Here is a 21,947-nt window from a genome sequence, read left to right as displayed (position 1 = left end):
TGTCACAGTATTCTGTCACAGAAGAATGCTGGGCATAACCACCCTTCACCTTATTCCATCTGTTCTTGTGGCTGTTCCTCCTATTCCTTGTTAGGGGAAGTTGAAATAGACTAGAAATAACATTCATTGAATACCTATTGCATCAAGGAGTGTCACTGACAATATCTCATTGACCCTTGCAGAAGCTATTTTATGTTTATGACCATCTCCATTTCATATGCTCAGAAACTCAAGGTCGACAAGTAGCCCAAGGCAAGTGGGACAGAGCAAGAAAACTAATCTGCAGATGCTTTTTATTCATCAAGGTCTCTTTTCTTTGGTCTGTTTTGAGCAGCAGAATCTGGTCTCAGGGGTTAGGCATGACCACCCCCAACCTTAGTTCCTTCCTTCCTTACTTTTTCCCATTTTTCCCTCTCTCCCTCTTTCCCTCCCTTCATTCCACCTTCTCTCTCTCATCTCCCTCCCTCCCTCCCTCCATTCCTCTCTTCCTTCCTTCCTTCCAAAACTTCACTCTGTAAACATTGCTATGATACTTTAGGTAGGCCCCTAACATCTTCTATACTCATCAGAAATATTTTGGATTAAGAACCTTAACTAGCTTAAGCCATAGGGCAACTCACTATAAGGCCATGGCAGTGGCTCAAGGAATCCAGGTTCAGGAATTCAGGTAAGCCTCAAAACACAGTTTTACCCTGCCTCAGTTTCTTCTCCGGGCTCCTCTCTGCTCCATTCATTTATCTCACTGCTGATGTTTCCCAGGGTTTACATCCTCATTTTGAGCACCCAGAGAGAGCAACTCTTCCTGCTAGCTGACAACTGGCTACAGGGAGATGATGACAGACACTGTGGTTAGCCAAAGCTCATCAAAACTGCAGAGAACTCAGCGTGATTTCAGACTTCTAACATGTCTGCCAAGGCTCAGGGAACATTGCAGAAGAAGGAGTGCAAAGATTCTAAGAGCCTCAGGGTGGGTTCTGCCAAGGCATGGTACCATCTTTTGCCACTAGAGACTGACTGAAGTCTTCAGAACCCCACAGTGAGGGTCCTCAGTGGAATGGGGCTATAAGAGTATAAACCTGAAAAAAAATTTTTAAAAATTTATTTGCAAGGAAAGAGAGAGAGAGAGGAGACAGAGAGGGAGAATGGGCATGCCAGGGCTGTTAGCCACTGCAAACGAACTCCAGATGCATATGCCCCTTGTGCATCTGGCTTATGTGGGTGCTGGGGAATCGAAACTGGGTCCGTTGGCTTTGCAGGCAAATGCCTTAACCACTAAGCCATCTCCTCACCTCAACTTAATTTTTAAGAAGTGCTCTGTTTTGTTTTTTTTTTTTTTTGGTTTTTCAAAGTAGGGTCTCACACTAGCCCAGGCTGTCTCAGGCTGGCCTCTAACTCACAGCCATCCTCCTACCTCTGCCTCCCAAGTGCTGGGATTAAAGGAATGCACCACCACGCCCGGCTCCTTTTCTTTTGAGGCAAAGCCTTATTTGGCTCTAAACTCAAACCCACAATTAGCCCAGACTGGTCTCAAAGTCATGGTTTTCCTGCCTTAGACTTCCAAGCATTGGGATTCAAGATATGTGCCATCATTCCCAGAAGCATTTACATTTTGACCTAAGTTGCTTGACACAAAGTATGAGGATTAATTTAAATCAGAATTTATGGATGCAGCAGAGGCCTGTGCCTTCCTTGAGGTGCACTGGTGTTCTGGTCAACCTTCAGGCCCAGGCCCCCCATTGAGAGACCCTGTGACCGTCCCTCCATGCCACTGAAGGTGGTTTGATTGTAGAATGCCATCCATAGCCTCAGCCTTTTGTCCTTAAGTACCCTTCGTCAATCCTGGGAGCCCAGAGGAGTTGCCTCTGACATGGTTGGCCAGCCCTACCCTGGGGCGTGGCATTTCTCCTCCACGCAGAGCTGCTCTTCCGAGGACCTTCCTTGAGCATGGCTCCTGTCGTCTCAGCAGTCCTGCCCTGCCCTGCCCACCGGCTGCCCACATCTCCTCTCCCAGGCCTGTGTTCACTTTCACTGTGTTAGGCGCAAACGCACCCCTCTGTGTGGCCCTGCTCTGTGCCAGGGGATGGTGGTATGTCTATCTGGGCCCTGAGGGTTTTCTGCACTGGCTTTTTGAGTGCTTCCCTCCACACCACTTCCAGCAGCAGTTTCCTTCTCCTTTCTGGGACAAAACACTGGATCAGAAGTATTTGATAGGAGGAAAGGGCTTATTTCAGGCTTAAGCTTTGAGGGTTTCATCCATGAGAAAACTATCCAGCTCACATTTGCATACATCAGCGACCGACCGAGAGAAAGAGAAAGAGAGACAGAGACAGAGAGAAAGAGAGAGAGAGAGAGACAGACAGAGAGAAAGAAAGAGGAAGCAAGGTTAAGCTAACTCTGAAAACACAGTTGGTGTAGTTCAACATCAAAGTTGCCTTCAGGGACACACCTCCTCCAAGGCTCGACCTCCTCAAAGGCTCCACCAGCTGGGGATTGAGCAGGAAGTTTGAACACAGTCTCCTGGGGCTGTGGAAGACATCTTACATCCAAACCACCACCCTGTCTGTCCCCTATATGGTAGGAGGGTCAAGGCAGGGTTAGAGAACAGTAGCCGTTACTTAGTTCCATCTACCTCAGATTTATTGACTGTCTGACTCGCAAGGACATTTTTCTGTTTCTCTTTGGCTGTAGTTTATCTGAAAGGTTCTCAGATTCCCTCCTGTTGGCTTATCTGTCAGATAGGACCACATGTCTGAATTGAGAAGTGCCTCAGTGCTCAGGCACATTAGCAGATGAAAATGCATGCAGTGTGCAGTTATGTGGCTCGGGGTGACAGGAGAGGGACAGGAAGCTGGGCCAGGGTCACCTTCTAGCAATGAGTGGAGGCTTCACCTTTTCCTCACCCAGCCTTCTAATGGCTGCGACAACCTGACGGCACAGGAATGGAGCTTCCCTTGGGCAGCACAGGGGAAGGAGCTCTCCCTTTGTCTCTGTCTGGGTGTAATTTGAAATCCCCAGGAGATTCTGAGATGTCATCACTCTAACACATGGATTTCCGATTTTTAAAACCATATTTTAGGGCCAGAGAGATGGCTTAGCGGTTAAGGCGATTGCCTGCAAAGCCTAAGAACTCTTGTTCGACTCTCCAGGTTCTACATAAGTCAGACACACAGTGCTGCAAGCACGCAATGTCGCGCGTGCACACAATGTCGCGTGTGCACAAGGACACACACCTGTCTGGAGTTCGTTCACAGTGGCTGAAGACCCTGGTGCACCCATTCTTCCCCTCTCTCTTTCTCTCTGCTTCTCTCTCTCTCCAGCACAGAGAGAGCTTCACACAAAGACGTTTATGCCAGATGCACCACTGAAAGATCAGCAGTGCAACCAAGTGTCAAGAGTCCAATTTAACAGAAAAACTCGTGTACTTTGAGGACCAAAATCACACAAGTGGAAGTGATGAGTGCGCAGTCCATGTCTTTCAGACAAGGGGCATGGAAAGTCCAGTCATATTTCTTGACCTAACCCACCATGTGGTGTTGTGTGGAAATTACCCATGAACTCTGATGTAAGTTATTTCCATAGCCTTGGTTTCAGTGTAAATTCTTATGTTTAATAATGTCAATCCCTTCTCCTGCCAAATAAAAATAATACAGTGGAATACTTTTTAATGTAAAGATAATATGAGCAATATAAAACTGAACAAAAGCTGGGCATGCTGGTGCACACCTTTAATCTCAGCACTTGGGAGGCAGAGGTAGGAGGATCACCTTGAGTTCAAAGCCACCCTGAGACTACACAGTGAGTTCTAGGTCAGCCTGGACTAGAGTGAGACCCTACCTCGAAAAAACAAACAAACAAACAGCAACAACAAAAAAACCCTGAACAAGTTAAAACAACCCAGGTCATCTTTACCACCTGACACACTATCTAAGAGCCTGAGTGTGGTGGTTTGATTCAGGTGTCCCCCATAAACTTAGGTGTTCTGAATGCTAGGTTCCCAGCTGATGGAGATTTGGGGATTAACGCCTCCTGGAGGGAGTGTATTGTTGGGGGCGGGCTTATGGATATTAAAGCCAGTTTCCCCTTGCCAGTGTTTGGCACACCCTCCTGTTGCTATTGTCCACCTTATGTTGGCCAGGGGGTGATGTCCACCCTCTGCTCATGCCATCATTTTCCCCTGCCATGGTGGAGCTTCCCCTCGAGCCTGTAAGCCAAAATAAAACTCTTTTTCCCAGAAGCTGCTCTTGGTTAGGCAATTTCTACCAGCAATGCGAACCGGACTACAACACTTAGGGACTCTTGAGTGTTCGTTGGTGAGGACATGGCTACATTTATGGAGACAGCAGTGTGGAGCCACTGCATCCTCATCAAAATATAGCACAGACACCCTCGCATATTCAAATACAGGTTTTCATCATCTTCTAATGAGCTGCAAAGTATCTCACGTTATAAATACTTAATATTTTGGGTAGCCGTCTCCCTTTTATGAGAATCTTAATTGTCTTTTCAATCTTTACCCATCAGTTCACATATGTTGGGAGAGGTCTGGGTCAAGCGTGACCTGTCCACATGCGCCAGTTAACTCTGGGGAATTAGATAATGTTGTGGCCAGGCAGATACCACTGCTCAAGTGTCCACACCAGCAACTCACTGATGCTAGGAGGGAAACTTGATCTCCCTCTGGAGGAGAAGACCGCATCCATTTTGATCTTCCATGGAGACTCAGAGGACAGTTATGGGGGCGACTGAAAAGGGTCAGCATTGTTGTCAAGGAGTTGTTGTAGTTCCACCTGAGTCTCATAAATTTTATTTATTTAAAAGTTACTTAAGAGAGGAAGGACAGAGAATGAATGAATGAATGAATGAATACGGGAGCACCAGGACATGTGGCTGCTGCAAGTGAACTCCAGATGCATAGACACATACACCACTTTGTCCTCTGGGTATTGAGGAGTTGAACCCAGGCCATCAGCCTTTGCAAGCAAGCATCTTTAACCATTGAGCAATCTCCCCTGCCTAGAGTCTTTGAAATCTCAGTGTCAGTGCAAGAGATAATAGTTTCACTCTTTTCCAGCCATCTCTCTAAGTGATTTAGAGGCCCACAAAAAACTAGGCACTGCCCTTGAACATGTTGCTATTTGTTGTCTTGACCACCTTTGGGTTGTTCACTACAAATCTAAGGAAGGAAGTGACGTGGAGGACGATGCTACGAGGTCTGATATCAAGCTGGCTTAGCTTACGTCTTCTGACCTGTGTGACACAGGCGAACCTTGACAGGTCTCAGTGTATTCTTCTGCAAAGTGAGGATCACAGCAGTAACCAGTGTACAGGGAACCTGCCAAGGTCTTCAAAGACTGTCCAGGTACTCGTGGAGGTCAGTTAACCTGGGAGTTCAATGAATGTTATCTGAAGACCGGCACACTTGCTGCCTTACACCATGCTCAGACCCGTAGGTTTCAGCACTCAGACTGAGGGGTGAGAATGTGGACTGAGCCTGAGTAGCTAATCTTCGGTTTCCTGCTGCTACAAACCTCCACTCTGCTGACAAATACCACTTATGTCACACGGTGCTTGGGACAGGCAAAGCTTCAATCCACCGAGATTAGTTTAACTGATTGAACTGAAAATAATCATCTTGTTTTACTGCAGAGGAGTAAAACTATAAACAACCTAAAAATGCGTGGCATATCATGGGCCAGTTTATCCCTGTCTGCTTAAAGTGATTGTGCAAATTTCCATGAACTGTAAGTAGCTCTCAGTAATGACTTATATAGATTGTCAACTTTATGGGCCTTAGAACCACCAAGAAAATGAGCCTCTGGCCACTCCTGTGAGGAATTGTCTCATTAGGTTTACTGAGGTGGGAAGATGCAATTTAACTGTGGGTAGCATGATGCCTTCCTTTGGGATCTTGGGTTGGATTAAAAACAGAAATTGAGCTAAGCATCAGAATTCATGATTCTCTACTTCTTGATTGATGAGGCAGTGTGACAAACTGCTTTCCATTCCTCCTTCCATAGCTCTGCCTTCTCTACCACGGTCAACCACAGCATCAAACTGTAAGCTCAAATAATTGCCTTACTTTTTCCAATGTCAGATGAGACTGGGTGCATTCAGGGTGGTATGGTGTAGACCACTCATTTCTTAAGTTGCTTTTGTAAGGCATTTGGTCACAGCAATGAGAAAGCAATATAGAAAACTGGTATTGAGAAGTAGAGCTGATCCTGTGATAAACCTAATCAAGCGGTTTGTAAGCCACTGGAGCTAGTTTGAAGGAGGTATATTAAAGAGTTGAGAAATCACCAGTGTGGTGGTTCGAATCATATGCCCCCCATAAGTTCATGTGCTGTGAATGTTTAGTTTCTAGCTGGTGGCAGTCTTGGAGGGGGAGCCTTGTTGGAGGAGGAGTGTTGTTTAGGGCTGGCTCGGGAGTGTCACAGCCAGCTCTTCTTTGCCAGAGTCCAGCTCGCTCTCTCGCTATTGTTTTATACCTGCTGTGGTAAAGGTGATTTATAGCTCCTGCCATACTTTCCTCTGAATCTTCCCCTCGAGTCTTTAAGCAAAAATAAATCCTTTCCTCCCACCACCTGCTTCTGGTTGTGTTCTTTGTCCCAGCAATGAGAAGGTAACTACAATAGAAAACTGGTACCAGTGGAGTGGAGTTTTGCTGCTACAAATCTGAATGTGGGGCTTTTTGTCTTTTGGAACTCATTTGTGGGAAGAATGTGAAAAAATTTTACACCTTGGCCTAAGACATGCCTTGTAGTGCTATAAGCAGAGTTTGATGAACAATTCTGGTTGAGTTTGAGAGTCCTAAATGCAAATAGAACAGTGGACTTGTAGGCCTGGCTTATGAGGGGAAGAAAGAGCTATGCCCAGACTGGGCTAGAAGCCATTTGTGTGAGAGGCTAGCTGCATTCTGCCTGGGTCATGGGTACCTGAGCAGAGTTGAGTTTAGAAGAAATGAACTCTTGTGGGCAGGTGGATATGGCACAGACAGACACAAAAGGTTGGCGGAGATAGAAGAGATTACCACCACTAGGCCAGCTATTCTACATTGGGAGAGCAGGAAGAATGCGGGATCCTGAAAGCAGGGAGTCTAAAGAAAGAATGCTGAAGGTGTTTTCCTGCTCTTCAAGTTTGCTCTATTTCCCCCTGGATTAACAAAGTTGGTAGCCTACCTGGTACTATGGGAGTATAACAAATGCAAGAAAGAATGGGTTATTGGGCTTGCAATGCAGTTTGTTTCTTGGAAATGGTCACTGGGCGATGAGAAGCAGGGTTGTTGGAATTTCAGTGTGGAGGAGGCCTGATGAAGCCAATGAGGATAAACTGTGGGTTGCAGTGGAGATCCCAGGGTTTTGGAGATACGAGGACTACAGAACAGATGCCAAGGAGAGCTGCAGTCTCGGGATTAAGTGGACCCTGAGCTGTGGGCAGCTCAGCTGGAGAGGGCGAATCGGAAGCTCAGAGTTGTCATCACTAGCTACAGATGTTGGACTTGGAGCTACAGGATTTGATGTTTTCCCTGTCTGTTTTAGATCTTGCATTGGTACAATCTTTCCTTTTTGTGCTAAAAGCCATCTTTTGCAGTGTGAATGTGTACTCTGTGCCATTATGTGTTTTTTATTTCACAGGCTCAAAGTTAAGAAATCTTGGGACTATGTGGATATTTGAGTAAAACTGGGATTGATAAAAATGATGAGGGCTTTTAAAGTTGGACTGAATGCACTGTATCTTGCATCAAGAAAACATGTGAGGGCTTGTCTTTCTTATTCTGCATGACCTTACTAAGAATGATTTTTTTCCAAGTCCGTTTTCCTGAAAATTTCATTACTTAATTTTTCCTTATTGTTAAGTACAATTCTACTGTGTATGTGTGTGTGTGTGACATCTTCATTATCCATTGATCAGCCAGTGGGCTGGACTTGAAGCTATAAAAGTTTGGAGCTTTCTCTGTAAGGTTTTGGTCCTACCTTGGTCCAATAATTTATTGCTATGTCTCCACATTTCCCTTTTATATTGGGAATGTTTATACTGTGCTGCTGCATATTGGAGGCATATAACTTATTTTTAATATTATAGTAGTTCACAGTTAAAGGTTAGCTTGAGTCTCAGAACAGACTTAAAAATTTTTTTGTTTATTATTTATTTATTTGAGAGTGACAGACAGAGAAAGAGGGAGAGAGAATGGGCGCACCAGGACTTCCAGCCACTGCAAATGAACTCCAGACGCATGTGTCCTCTTGTGCATCTGGCTACGTGGGTCCTTGGGAATCGAGCCTCAAACCGGGGTCCTTAGGCTTCACAGGCAAGCGCTTAACCGCTAAGCCATCTCTCCAGCCCCTCAGAACAGACTCTTTAATTATATTTATTTATTTATTTTGTTTATTTTTATTTATTTATTTGAGAGTGACAGATAGAGAGAGAAAGGGAGAGAGAGAGAGGGGGGGGGAGGGAGGGAGGGAGAGAGAATGGGTGCACCAGAGTCTCCAGCCTCTGAAAACAAAACTCCAGACGCATGCGCCCCCTTGTGCATCTGGCTGACATGGGTTTTGGGGAATCGAGCCTTGAACCGGGGTCCTTAGGCTTCACAGGCAAGCACTTAACTGCTAAGCCATCTCTCCAGCCCCTATACTTTTATTTTTTTAAAATATTTTGTTTTCTCTCATACGGGGCTCCTAAACTGGATCAGATGAGGTTGAGTGAAAATGGGAGTGAGCATTAGGATTATGGCTGTACAAATCGAATCAGACCAGGAAAAATGGGCAACAGGGAGGAGAGGAGGGGAAACCAGTAGAGAGAGAGAATACAGGGAGTGGGAAGGTTGCAGGGGTTAGGAGGAAAGGACGTTGGGCAGGGGAATCGCACAGAACTGAAGACTAAAGGAATTAGTGCAATACGAACCTTCCTTCTGCCCATCCGTATACAAGATATAACTCCCAATTAAGAGAGGGGGATGGACCAGACCAAAGTGACCAATAGAACTTAGAGAAAGCTTCATCTTTCATGGGCTCTGGTTGGTGAATCCCAAGACAGAACTGGGTTATCCCCCACGTCAAGCAGTTGGCCATGGAGATCCACGAGGTCCTCAAAATAAAACAAGCCATTGCCAAAACACATGGTTACCTGCCACAGTAACCATGGTAAGACCATGTTGTTGAAGATAGCACAGACTGCTGTCTCAGGACCATGAGAGATCACGTGGGAGTAGAGAGGAAAGCCAGTCCTCTTTTGGCATGGCCCTGGAAAGTGCTATGGGAGTAACTGGGTGATATTATCTCCAATAGCATGAATGCAGGACACCCTGCAAGCTACGCACTCCATCAACAGGACAAGAAGTGCCCACTTGTGCAATAGTGGCACACAGCCTTTTCAGGTAACCAACTGCCCTCCAATTGGACAGAAGACCTGCTCAGTGGGAGACAACTCATACCTGGTGCCAGGAACAAAGTCAGAATCCCACCAGGAAACTGACAAACCCCAGAGATAAGGCCCTGTTGCTCTTTAAATAAGTAGAGTGGGCACACACTTCAAAATGTCTCTCAAATTTCTATGTATATCCCTCTTGCTCAAAGCTATTCTCACTCTTTTTTGTGTGTGGGGGGGTTCAAGGTAGGGTCTTACTCTGGCCCAAGTTGACCTGGAATTCACTATGTAGTCTCAGGGTGGCCTCGAACTCATGGTGATCTTTCACCTCTGTCTCCTAAATGCTGGGATTAAAGGCGTGTGCCACCACGCCTGGCGCTGCTCTTACCCTTGGTTGGAGAACTATTTTATTTTACAGATGGCAGAGAATACGGGGGAGATCCAACATCCATCAATCTGACAAGAAAAGTCAGCGGACTGCTCACCGTGAGAAGTGCCGTCTCTACCGCGCTCACCAGGATCCAGGGGAAACTGCAGGAAGCAGCCACACAGGCACTGCTCCTAAGGCTAGCCTGGCTGCCAGCTCCAGAGACACAGCAACCAGCACCGTGGTGCGTTGAAACGCACTGAGGCAGAACTACTGAGGCTCCAGAGGACTCAACACCAAAACAAACTGCTAACACCTCCACCACGGCTCAGGGAGTTTTGTGGAAGAGGCGGCAGGAAGACTGTAAGAGTAGCCAAGTGCGTACAAAGATCCCGAGACACGACCCCCATCCCCCGGCTAGAGACTGACTGAGACCCTAAGTGAATGCCAATCAGCCCTGCTGAGGAGGGCCCTTAGAGAAACGGGACCCGGGGAGAGGGGACGTAAGACTATTTTTAAAAAGTGCTTTGGGATTTCATCTCACCCAGTCAAGGTAGATACCCTTCATCAAGGAAACAAACGACGATGCTGAAAAGACTGTGGGGAGCAAGGAATTCTTAGGCTTTGTTGCTGTTGGGTACAACCACCATGGCATCCGTATGAAGGTTCTTCAGAGCAAACTAGGAATAACTACCAAACAATCCACTCTTAGGCATATATCTGGAGTAGTGTGAGTCTGTATCCACGGATATCAGTACATCTGTTTATTGCTACACTCTCCACCACAGCCAGGACATGGCCCAGCCTCAGTGTCAATCAGGGGTGTCTGAAGAAAATGCGGAACTTGTATACAGTGGATTTTGTTTTCATTTTTAATTTTTTCAAGATAGGGTCTTGCTCTAAATCAGACTGACCTGGAATTAGTCTCAGGCTGGCCTCAAACTCACAGCAGTCCTCCTACCTTAGCCTGCCAAGTGCTAGGATTAAATACATATGCCACCGTGCCCAGGAGAGAGAGAGAGAGAGAGAGAGAGAGAGGAGAAGTGAGAGAGGGAGAGGGAGGGAGAATTGTTGCACCAGGGCCTGTAGCCACTGCAAATGAACTCTAGATGCATGCACCACTGTGCATCTGGCATTATATGGGTCCTGGGGAAAGGAAGTTAGGTCATAAGGCTTTAAGAGCAAGCACCTTAATGGCTGAACCATCTCTTCAGCCCAACACAATGAAGTTTTATTCTGCTATAAGAAGTGAAATTATGACATTCGTAAAAAAAATGTGTAGAACTGGAGAGCATGATTTCTTCCCCTCATTCTGTTTCCTGTGCTCCCTTTCAGCCCGCCTCTCTTAGGTCGCTTTCTCCCCTCAGCACAGCCCACTGTCTCCGGAGCCCCCCTTCATCCTCTGTTAGTCTCTCGTGCTCACTGCCTACCCCGACACAACGGCGCACCCCACGCATCATGCACTCCAGCACTGACCACCATCCACACAGGCTGTCAGTGGTCTCACCTCACCTGAGTGAGGCTGAATTAAAAAGTGATGAAGTTGAGCTGGAGAAATGGCTTAGCAATTAAGGCTCTTGCCTATGAAGCCACAGGACTCAGATTCAACTCCCCAGAACCCATCTAAGCCAGACACACAAGGCGACACATACGCACAAACTTGCATATGCATCTGGAGTTTGGTTGCAGTAACTAGAGGCCCTGGCGCACCAATTCCCCCCCCCCCCCATAAAAAAAGGGATGAACTGGGCTGGAAGGATGGCTTAGCAGTTACGGCATTTGCCTGCAAAGCCAAGGGACCCAGGTTCGATTCCCCAGGACTCACATTAGGCAGACACACAAGGGGGCGCATGCGTCTGGAGTTCATTTCCAGTGGCTGGAGGCCCTGGTGCACTCATTCTCTCTCTCTCCCTCTTTTTCTCTCAAATAAAAAAAGTGATGAACTAATTGGTATGATGGAGGAAATTTCAAGACAGTAAGTAAAGTGTTCAGGCTGTGCCATGGTTTACTAACCACTGCTCTTGCTGCGGGGTTCAGTGAGAAAAGGAGCATGAGTGAGTTTAGAGTTGCCAGCACAAGAGCGAGGAGAAAACAGGCATAATTCCTTAGGAGTACAGTTATAAGGAACCTTTCATTTTGTGTCACGTACTTGGACAACAGGAAAGCTGTCCCGAAGACAAGACCCTATGCATGGAAGTTTCCAACAGAGTGACTTTCTGGTCGCTGGGGCTGGGTGCTGTGACCGCCCTTCCCCTCGTCTCTGGTGCTTGCGCTGGCGGTGGGGGAGGGGAGGCGGTCGCCGGTGGCTCCAGTTCTCCTGCTGGTCCTCTACCTCGTGATCTGCTCCTCCTTTGTTCACTGCCGCTCTCCCTTCACGTTTCTTGAATTTTCGAGGAGCTCGGTGTGAGTGGGAAATCACCTCGCCGGGCTTTTCCCGCTGCTGCCGAGCCTGGCCGCTGTGCCCCGCCAACCTGGGTGGGCTCTGGATGCTCGGGATCTCTCCTACTTCTCTGCTGCTGTTTTAATTTCTTATACACCTCACTTTTTAGTAGAAGAGTACATTCTGCTGGATTTTTTTTTTTTTTTTTTGGCCTTTTCTCCCCTAGGCTGCTTTGGCGTGGTTCCTATGCCGCCATCTTAGCCGGAAGTCCAATTCACTTTCAAGAGAGAATGGTACTGCAGGGATTCCCTTATGAAAACCGTCTTTTTTTAAAAACATTTTTCATATTTTATTTTTTATTTCATTTTTTTCACAATTTTTATTAACATTTTCCATGATTATAAAAAAATATCCCATGGTAATACCCTCCCTCCTCCCCGCACTTTCCCCTTTGAAATTCCATTCTCCATCATATTACCTCCCCATCTCAATCACTGTAGCATGAAAACCATCTTTAGGGAAGTGTTTTCTCAGATTCAGCCACTGTGGCATTCAGAGGCCACTCCCTCTGCTGTAGAAGTGTGGGGTGGGGAGGTGATGATATCTTAAGCTATAAGCAGTTCTTGGTAACATCACCCACATGTCACTGGCATTTCAGGCAGACAAAATACGAGAATTGCAGGGTCATGTGTCTTCATATCTTAGTGTATTCTCAGTAGGCAATTATCCTATCTTATGTCAGTTGACAGCTGTTATGCCATCGGTGTCTTTAGTAAATTATCATGTGTTCAGAAATTAATTATCAACACTCATCCCACCACGATGTCTGTCTCATGTTCTAAGTACAGTGACCTTAGAGAAACGCTACTGACTTCTGACTAAGAAAGCTAGAAACTTTCAAATACAAGCAAGTGAAGATGACAGATCTTACCATTCAAGATGGTTTTCTACAAATGCAGACATAGGGCTGATCTGCACCGTGTACGTGTCGTTTGCGGAGTACTCAAAGAGTCCATAGTAGGGGTTGAAGAGCTCCTGAGACAAGAGGAAGAAGAACTCTCGAGAAGGACCGCTGTAGTCCAGGCTGCAAGGGAAACACAGGTCATCCTGTGCCTGGAAGTAGAGGACAGTCTCCCATCAAGGGTCTAGTGAGCTCTTTAGGACATAGGTCCTGGAGAAAGCGGAGAGAAGTCTCTGCTCTTTAAAAGTGGATCCAAATGGAAGAACCAATTTATAGTAGGAAATGAACCTGTAGTAGTTGGTTTGGAGGCGTTTCTTAACCAGATGTGTATGAATGGACTTTTATTACAATGCTCCTTAACCATTTTCCATCATTACTTAACTATAGGATGAAGCACACAGTTGGCTGTACAGATCAGGCTTTTCCTACAGCAGTGGTGTGTGTGTGTGTGTCTCTGTGTGTGTGTTTCTGTGTGCATGCACTCATGCGCACGTACTTGTGTGTTTGGAGAAGGGCAGTGACTGGAAGCTTACAAGTCCATTCAGATATACCATCCACGTATTTGTCCTCCACACTGAGTTCAAAAACCCACAGAAGCACAGAAGTTTGGTACATAATTGTGAATTTGCACTTTGGAAGGAAGATAATTTTGATTGGATGCTCAGGAATGTTTACGACCTACACTTTTAAAGACCCAGTGGCCAGAGACTACATTTTCATCATATACTTGGACCACGTGATCTCAGTCTGTAGGACACAGCAATAACCTTGGTGGTTTTTTTTTTTTTTTTTAAGAACATTAAGTCTAAGGCTTGGGGAGAGAAAGACTTCTTCAGAGGACATGCTCAGAGTCATCTTAGACTCTTGGGCTTATAGTCACCCTACTCTTTCCTGAGGAAGGAAAAGTCACCCCTGTTTCTAAGGTTGTGTTCTGCCCACACAAAAGTGTCTGAACAAAACTCCTAGTGCCTCACCCCTCTTCTCCAACAAATGTGATGTACAGCTTGTTCCTCTGGAGCTCCTTCCGGGAATAGGCCATCACCTGATTGAAGGTTCCCTCCAACAGGTGGTCCCGGCGTATGATTAGCCTGAGAAAGAGAACTGGCAGTCAGCGGAGGTGCTGGACTTGGGGTCAGCACACTGTTGTTTATGGCTTGTGGCCTCATTTCCCAGCTTCTCCAATGAGGAGAAGAGGGCAAGACGCAGATTCCACAGCTCAGTCATGGGTTTTATTCATTTCAAAATAGTGGACCACATGGGACGCAGATATGCATATGAGTGTACACATCTCATTGTTTTTCAAGTTGTTTCTGATCAACATGTAAGCTGCGTCCCAGGTCAGGAAGTTCCTTAGGTTAGTTTGAACTTGGGTTTTCAAAGAAGAAAATAATGAATCCAGCAGGAAAACAAAAAACAAAACAAACTCTTTATTTGGACTTCAATTGCAAAATTAAACAGATTCCATGAATTTAAGGCATGAAGTAAAAATTTCCCCAAGTAAAGAGAAATAAAAGGTTTCTCATTCAGTTCAAGATTCTTGAAAAGGTTGACAATTATGTACCACTACTGTTCTTTCTCCTTCTCTTCACCTTGTTCATTCTTTTCCCCTCCCTTCCTTCCATCTTCTTAAGTATCATTCTTTTCTTTCAACTCCCAAACTTTCTTGTTCCTACCTTTCTGACCATAACTGTCACCATACCAGGGTATCTATTATTTAAAAATACATTACAAAGATTTGAAAAATGATTTAAAAATGTCTATACCCTGAACTTATTGGCAAACACTCACTTGATTTTCCCTGGACCCTGACCAAATCCTTTGGCTTCTAATTTTCGGTAGAAATTGCGGAGCTTCGCTTCAAAGTCTCTCCGGTATGGTGAAGGTGCTCTTGCGCTGGCTCTCTGTAAACCTGCAGGAGAAGAACACGGGCTCACGGCCGTCACTCTATCCCAGAGCTAATAGCCAGAGTGACAGTAGAGCAGGTACCTACCCGAGGCCTGTCCCCAGGCCTTACAACCTTCTGTAAGTATTTCCCTCCCTCCCTCCCTCCCTCCCTCCCTCCCTCCCTCCCTCCCTCCCTCCCTTCTTTCTTTCTTTCTTTCTTCTTTTGGTTTTTTCGAAGTAGGGTCTCAGTCTTGTCCAGGCTGACCTGGAATTAACTCTGTCATCTCAGGGTGGCCTTGAACTCATGGAAATCCTCCTACCTCTGCCTCCCAACTGCTGGGATTAAAGGCGTGCACCACCACGCCTGGCTTCCCTTTATTTCTATTATGCCCTCAGTTACTTTTAAATCTTTTTTAACCCTAAGCATCTATATTTTTATTTAGTTGAGAGAAAAATAGCATATATATGCACACACACACACACATACACAGAGAGAGAGAGAGAGAGAGAGAGAGGGAGGGAGGGAGGGAGGGAGGGAGAGAGAGGAATGAGAATGAATATATGCCAGGACCTCTTGCTGCTGCAAGTGAACCTCAGATTAATGCACATGGCTTTGTGTAAGTACTGAGGAACTGAACCCAGGCTCGCAAGCTTTAGAGTCAAGTGTCTTTAACCACTGAGCCATCTCCTCAGTTACTTTTACATTAAGATACTAAGAAGAAAATTGAATTTTGATGGGAATGTTTATGTATTCCATCCCAATTATTTCAGGCCATGTTTCTCTTTCTTTTTAGTGGGTGTGAGCATGTGTGCATGTGCGTGTACACGTGAGAGGACATCCAGGATTTTTTTTTTCCAGAAAGGATCTCTCTTTTTCTTTTTGGTTTTTCGAGGTAGGGTCTCACTCTAGCCCAGGCTGACCTGGAATTCACTATGGAGTCTCAGGGTGGCTTCGAACTCATGGTGATCCTCCTACCTCTGCCTCCCGAGTGCTGGGATTAAAGGCGTGCGCCACCACGCCCGGCAGACAGGATCTCTTTCTGGCCTTGCACTTATCAAGTATTCTAGACTTATAAAGTGCTTTACCATAAACTTCTGTGCTTCTATATCATTGTAACACTCAGGCAAATGTCTTAGAGGCCTAACACCAAAGTGCCTGCATTACCTAATTCCTAACCCCATAGTCAAAGCAAGAGAGAGAAAAAAAATTTAACCTTTGGTTAAGTGCATTGGATGATATATCTTTATTAAGAAAGATGATGGTTATTATAAAATGAGTCCAAATGATTCTCAATTAGCAAATAATTATAATTTTATGTTTTCCGAAATATAGGATTGCTTCCATATGATGATATTAAAACCCTATTCTATGTCTACTGACTGTGAAGTAAAAGTGTGGATTATTCGATTGGTGTCCCTATAGCAGCATGGAAGATTGCCAAGAAGATCAACAGCTCCCCTAGATGGAGATGGCAGCATCTGCTCCCCAAAAGTAGGCGTCCCTGTGCACACGGGAAATGCCCGTCCTGATAGTGGCTCTAGCCCTGGCTTTCGTTCTCCCAGGCTACGGAGTCTTACTGGTGTCATTTGTCTCTTGGGCTTTTCCTTAACAATATTATTAGTGCTTATGACAACGCTATAAAGTATGAATAACAGACTATCAACTAGCAAAACTACTTGAGGAGAGAGTTCTGAATGACACAACTCGGAGGAGCCAAACTAAAAGACGTCCTAGTGTGTGAGATCTATGGCAACAACCGAGACAGAAGTTCTTTATAAGCCGGGCACGGTGGTGCACGCCTTTAATCCCAGCACTCAGGAGGCAGAGGTAGGAGGACTGCCATGAGTTCAAGGCCACCCTGAGACTACATAGTGAATTCTAGGTCAGCCTGGGCCAGAGTGAGACCCTACCTCAAAAAACTAAAAAGAAAAGAAAAAAGTTTCTTCCAAGATAACAAACATTGTTAACGTCTCTGTCTCGTTCAAATTGCTCTACTGATTTCAAAGGGCAAAGATGGGTCCTATTTCCAGAGGTCTTGTGGTAAGACGTTCCCAGATGTTTCAAACTGCTTTCACTTTTAAAGTTACAAAAAGAAATCTGGGTTGACCCAGAAGCCTACAACAATGTGGGAATGCAAGCCAAATGTAAAGGGAGGAAGTACACGGATTCAGTTTTGGACCATGGATTTATCTAAGTTAATTGATCACTTCAGGAAATATCTTTTCTTTCTTTCTTTTTTTTTTTAAGCTCAACACTTCAATATACAGTCCTTTATTTGGAATAGAAAATACTTAAAAAGAATTTTTATGTCATGAGTAAATATTTTTTACATGTAAGGAGGACAATTTTACATGGTTTAGGAAATTCTTTGGAATCTTTGGGGAGAATTAAGAATACTTCTCACTAAATGTGTTCCTGGAATGAGTATCCATCGCCTTCAGAGTCACACGGCAAAGGTTTCAGCAAGGGCACGTCCCTCTGAACTGTTTGGAGAAGGTCCTTGGAATGCAACCGCTTAGAGCGTGGGCCTGGCTCTGGGCAGGGCCAGGTGGGATATATTTAGCTGTGTAGGCCACACAGCTTCCTAATGTTGCTCACCTTTGTTACTTTAAGAAAACTGCCACAGAAAATACATAAATGTATAGGCATGGCCAGGTTATGACGAACTATTATTTATGTTTACTGAGGTTTGATTGTCTTTTATTACATTTTTATTTATTTGAGAGAAAGAGAGAGAGAGAAAAATAGAGACAGAGAAAGAAGCAGGGGGGAGGGAGGATGGGCATGCCAGGGTCTGCAGCCACTGCAAAGGAATTCCAGGTGCATGTACCACCTTGTGCATCTGGCTTTATGTGGGTACTGAGGAACTGAACCCATGTCCTTACATTTTGCAGGCAAATGCCTTAACTGCTGAGCCATCTATGTTGCCAGCCCCTGGAAATCGATTTTCTCATCACACTATGTCTAATAGTTTTTCTTAGCTGGGCATGATGGTACAGTACTGTAATCCCAGTATGTGGGTGGCTGGGGCTTAATAATTGTCAAATCTAGGCAGCCTAGCTCTGGTTTGTTTAAAGCCTGGGCGTATATATAGTGAGGCTCTACCTCACAAAGGGCAGTCTTCAGAAAATGTTTTTGAAACCAGTAAATAACATAAACAAATGTGATTCTAGCCTGGAGATGTTATGAAAAAAGCCAGTAGTTTGTCCATACTTGACTTAGCATACACTTCTGGTCAGGAAGTATGGAGTGGTGAGTTCCCCTTCATCCCCTCAGCTGGTTCAAACACCCACAGCGCCGGGCCGGACCCCATTACCTGGGGAGTTCTGAGGTGAGGAGCATGGTGAGCAGCGGGGAGAGAAGCTGTACCCAGGGTGGAAGGCAGCCTGCAGGGGAACGTAGGACATGATCTCTTCTTCGAAGAGACTGCAAAGTTTAGAGAGAGAGACATCAGTTTTCTGTCTCCTGAGAAAGTATTCACAAGTAAATTGGCTAACAGTAGTAGAGTTCCCATCAACCAAAAAAGGATTAGATTTGCCGGGCGTGGTGGTGCACGCCTTTAATCCCAGCACTCGGGAGGCTGAGGTAGGAGGATCGCCGTGAGTTCGAGGCCACCCTGAGACTCCATAGTGAATTCCAGGTCAGCCTGGGCTAGGGTGAGACCCTACCTCGAAAAACCAAAAAAAAAGGATTAGATTTAGGTATATTCACAAAAGGTAGGAGCACCTAACCGGCAAGCGCTATGATTTTTTTTATTTTATTTTTTATTTTTATTTATTTGATAGTGACAGAGAGAGAAAGAGGCAGATAGGGAGAGAAGAGAGAGAATGGGCGTGCCAGGGCCTCCAGCCACTGCAAATGAACTCCAGACACTTGCGCCCTCTTGTGCATCTGGCTAACGTGGGACCTGGGGAACTGAGCCTCGAACCGGGGTCCTTAGGCTTCACAGGCAAGCGCTTAACCACTAAGCCATCTCTCCAGCCCAGCGCTATGATTTCTAAGACCTTATTTAAGTCTACAGCAAAGACTACCAAAAACTATATGTAGCTTTAAAAATTTTTTTTAAAAAAATAGTTTATTTTTATTTATTTATTTGACAGAGAGAAAGAGGGACAGGGAGAGGGGGAGAGAGATAGATAGAGAGAGGGAAGGAGGGACAGAGAGAGGAAGTGGGTGCTCCAGGGCCTCTAGCCACTGCAAATGAACTCCAGACCCATGCGCCACCTTGTGCATTGTGCTGATGTGGGTCCTGGGGAATTGAACCTGGGTTCTGGCTTTGTAGGCAGCTGCTTTTACCGCTAAGCTGCCCTCCAGCCCCCTATATGTAGCTTTTGAAGCCCTAGTTGTAAATTTAAGGGTAACGATGAACAGCAGGAGCAGGGTGCCCTACTTAAGTTTCAGCAACCAGAATCTTCTAGAACGAATGGCTAGTGTTTCAGCCCCATCCCTTTCTAGGCACAGTATATCCACCGTGTTCCAGTGTAGCTTTTCTAGAACATCTCAGGTGTAACCCTCACCTCAGCAAAATGACCAGATCTGCATCACAGGACAACTTCTCGAGCCCATGACTGCCCTCTGTCCGAATGTAATGGATTTTCTCCCTAGAGTAAGGCAGAAAGAAAATGCGAATTAAAGAAACCAATGCAGAAGCTAAGTAGTAAATCTTTTTTTTTTTTTTTTTTTTTTTTTTTTAGCCCTTCTGGTTTTTTTTTGAGGTAGGTTTTCACTCTAGCTCAGGCTGACCTGGAATTCACCATGTAGTCTCAGGGTGTCCTCGAACTCACAGCGTTCTCTAGCGTCTGGTGCATTTCAGGAGTCTCAGATCCCTTGGTTTCACAAGTGCTCTGCAGGGGGTGACTTCTGCTGAGACGCACACACATTCGGAGCCCAGACAGTGGAGCAAAGCTAGGGCCGCCTCAAAGAGCAAAGACCTGGGTTGAGCTGGACCAAGGGGAAACGTGAAAGGACGGCTCTGGGCTCAAGGTGCAACGGAGGCCATGGGAGGACGTTGAGTAGGATGGCTCTTGGTAAATCTTGTGTTTGAATCAGATTTTATAATGCCACACTGGGCACAGAGGGACCAACAGACAAGGATCTCTTAGATCAGAGAAAGCACAGGCCTCAGCTTCTCTCTGTTTAGTTGTAGCTTACTTATTCTGACTTTTGCCACAACCCCAGGCTCCAGCCTGGAAAATGATTTCAAGCAAGTCTACGACTAAGTAATGCTTACTTTGACCAAATCAACTGTGCAATTTGCTTGTCAGATCTTATGCAGATAGCGCCAATCCCACCTTCAAGAATACTCCACCAATGTGTGCTTCAAAGGAGTTAATATTTTGCCTTTGTCGGCAGAAATCTAGGAAAGCCTTAGAGACTGATTTGAACAATATTCAACTTTCTTCTCTTACTTTTGTATTTTGACACAGGTTGAGATTTGTGTGTGAACTATAAGAATACAAAGAGCTCTCACATCTCCCTTAGTTTCCCCAGGGATGCCACAGGGAAGGCTGCAAACACAACGTTGTCTGAGTATGAATCCAGATATTCACCACAACATGTTTTCAGGCAAAAATATAATCAACTTGACATTTTAGTGTAGGTATTTTAAAAATATTTTAGATATTTTATATATGTATGTATTTGAAAGAGAGGAAAAATGGGCGTACCAGGGCCTCTAGCCACTGAAAACAAACTCCAGATGCATGTGCCACCTTATGCATCTGACTTTACGTGGGTCCTGGGGAATCAAACCTGGGTCCTTAGGCTTTGCAGGCAAGCTCCTTAACGGTTATGCCATTTTTCCAGCCCTAGCATGTTTTTTTTTTTTTTTTTGATTTTTCAAGGTAGGGTCTCACTCTAGCTCAGGCTGACCTTTGATTCACTCTGCATTCTCAGGGTGGCCTCGAACTCACAGTGATCCTCCTACCTCTGCCTCCTGAGTGCTGAGATTAAAGGCATGCGCCACCACGCCTGGGTAGCATGGGTATTTTTCAGGGAGATGGAATGTTTTTTTGACTTTACAAAGATATGTAAAATGTGACTTTACAGAGCACACCTTGGGATTCAACCTCAGTAAACACTTTAAGTAAAATCTGGAGGATGTTGCTAGTGGTTTCTCTGACTGTGGATGGAAGACACATCTGTCTAAATCATCTTGCAGGGAGTGGTGGCAGCCCGGCCATGGGTGGACACAAGACCAGGCTTCCTTTCTACCCACTTCTCCCTGTACCTTTGTCCTCAATTCTGTGTCAAGATTTGTCCTCCAAGCCCAGATTCTACCTCAAAGGCTTCCTGTTTAGAAGACATTTTTGGACCTACTTCTCTGATTTACTAGTTTCACTTACTTGCATGGCTCTCACATTTAAAAAAAATTTTGTTTATTTAATTTATTTATTTATTTGAGAGCAACAGAGAGAAAAAGGCAGAGATAGCGAGAGAGAGAGAACGGGCATGCCAGAGCCTCCAGCCACTGCAAATGAACTCCAGACGCGTGTGCCCCCTTGTGCATCTGGCTAACTTGGGTCCTGGGGAATTGAGCCTCAAACCGGGGTCCTTAGGCTTCAGAGGCAAGCGCTTAACCACTAAGCCATCTCTCCAGCCCTGGCTTTCACATTTTGTGCCCCATATTTAGGTAAGCCCTCACCTCTGTGTGCAGAAACAGGACAATACTCTGTGGATCATCTTTATTTTCAGGGTCCCTTGCACAAAAGAGGCTCAGGGAGGACCAACTCCACCATGGCAGCGCCGTGCTGTTACCAGGCACAGGGAATGGCCCCGGTGCGGGAGTTCCATCGCTGCGCTACATGTGTGCACCTCATCCATAGGCCACAGTGTTCAGTGCAGCTCTCTGAGCATGCTCATGGCTGTTTCCCATACATTATACCCTCTGGCACGTGTCGAAACATCTCACCCAGGCACAGGAGCATAGGAGACCTTCAAGTGTCCCTAGGACCCTCTACGGAAGGCTCTGACTACAGCGTGAGCGTGC

General features: G+C 45.6%; 1 protein-coding gene across 2 annotated transcripts in view; it reads right to left on the bottom strand.

The window, feature by feature from the left end:
• Positions 1–21,947, bottom strand: part of Hecw1 (HECT, C2 and WW domain containing E3 ubiquitin protein ligase 1) — a 290,938-nt gene that overhangs the window by 20,357 nt on the left and 248,634 nt on the right. For both annotated transcript variants that reach the window (XM_045136063.1, XM_045136062.1), the window contains 5 exons: positions 19,477–19,560; positions 18,276–18,385; positions 14,863–14,983; positions 14,049–14,162; positions 13,045–13,197 (listed from right to left, as the gene is read on the bottom strand). In XM_045136063.1, the coding sequence (XP_044991998.1) occupies positions 13,045–13,197; positions 14,049–14,162; positions 14,863–14,983; positions 18,276–18,385; positions 19,477–19,560 (582 nt within the window). The remainder of the gene's footprint in view (positions 1–13,044; positions 13,198–14,048; positions 14,163–14,862; positions 14,984–18,275; positions 18,386–19,476; positions 19,561–21,947) is intronic.

Source organism: Jaculus jaculus, chromosome 16 (genome assembly GCF_020740685.1).
Source record: "Jaculus jaculus isolate mJacJac1 chromosome 16, mJacJac1.mat.Y.cur, whole genome shotgun sequence".
In the NCBI taxonomy this organism is placed as follows: domain Eukaryota; kingdom Metazoa; phylum Chordata; class Mammalia; order Rodentia; family Dipodidae; genus Jaculus; species Jaculus jaculus.
The sequence above is the reverse complement of the archived record's forward strand: the minus strand, read 5'-3'. Positions and strand labels throughout refer to the sequence as shown.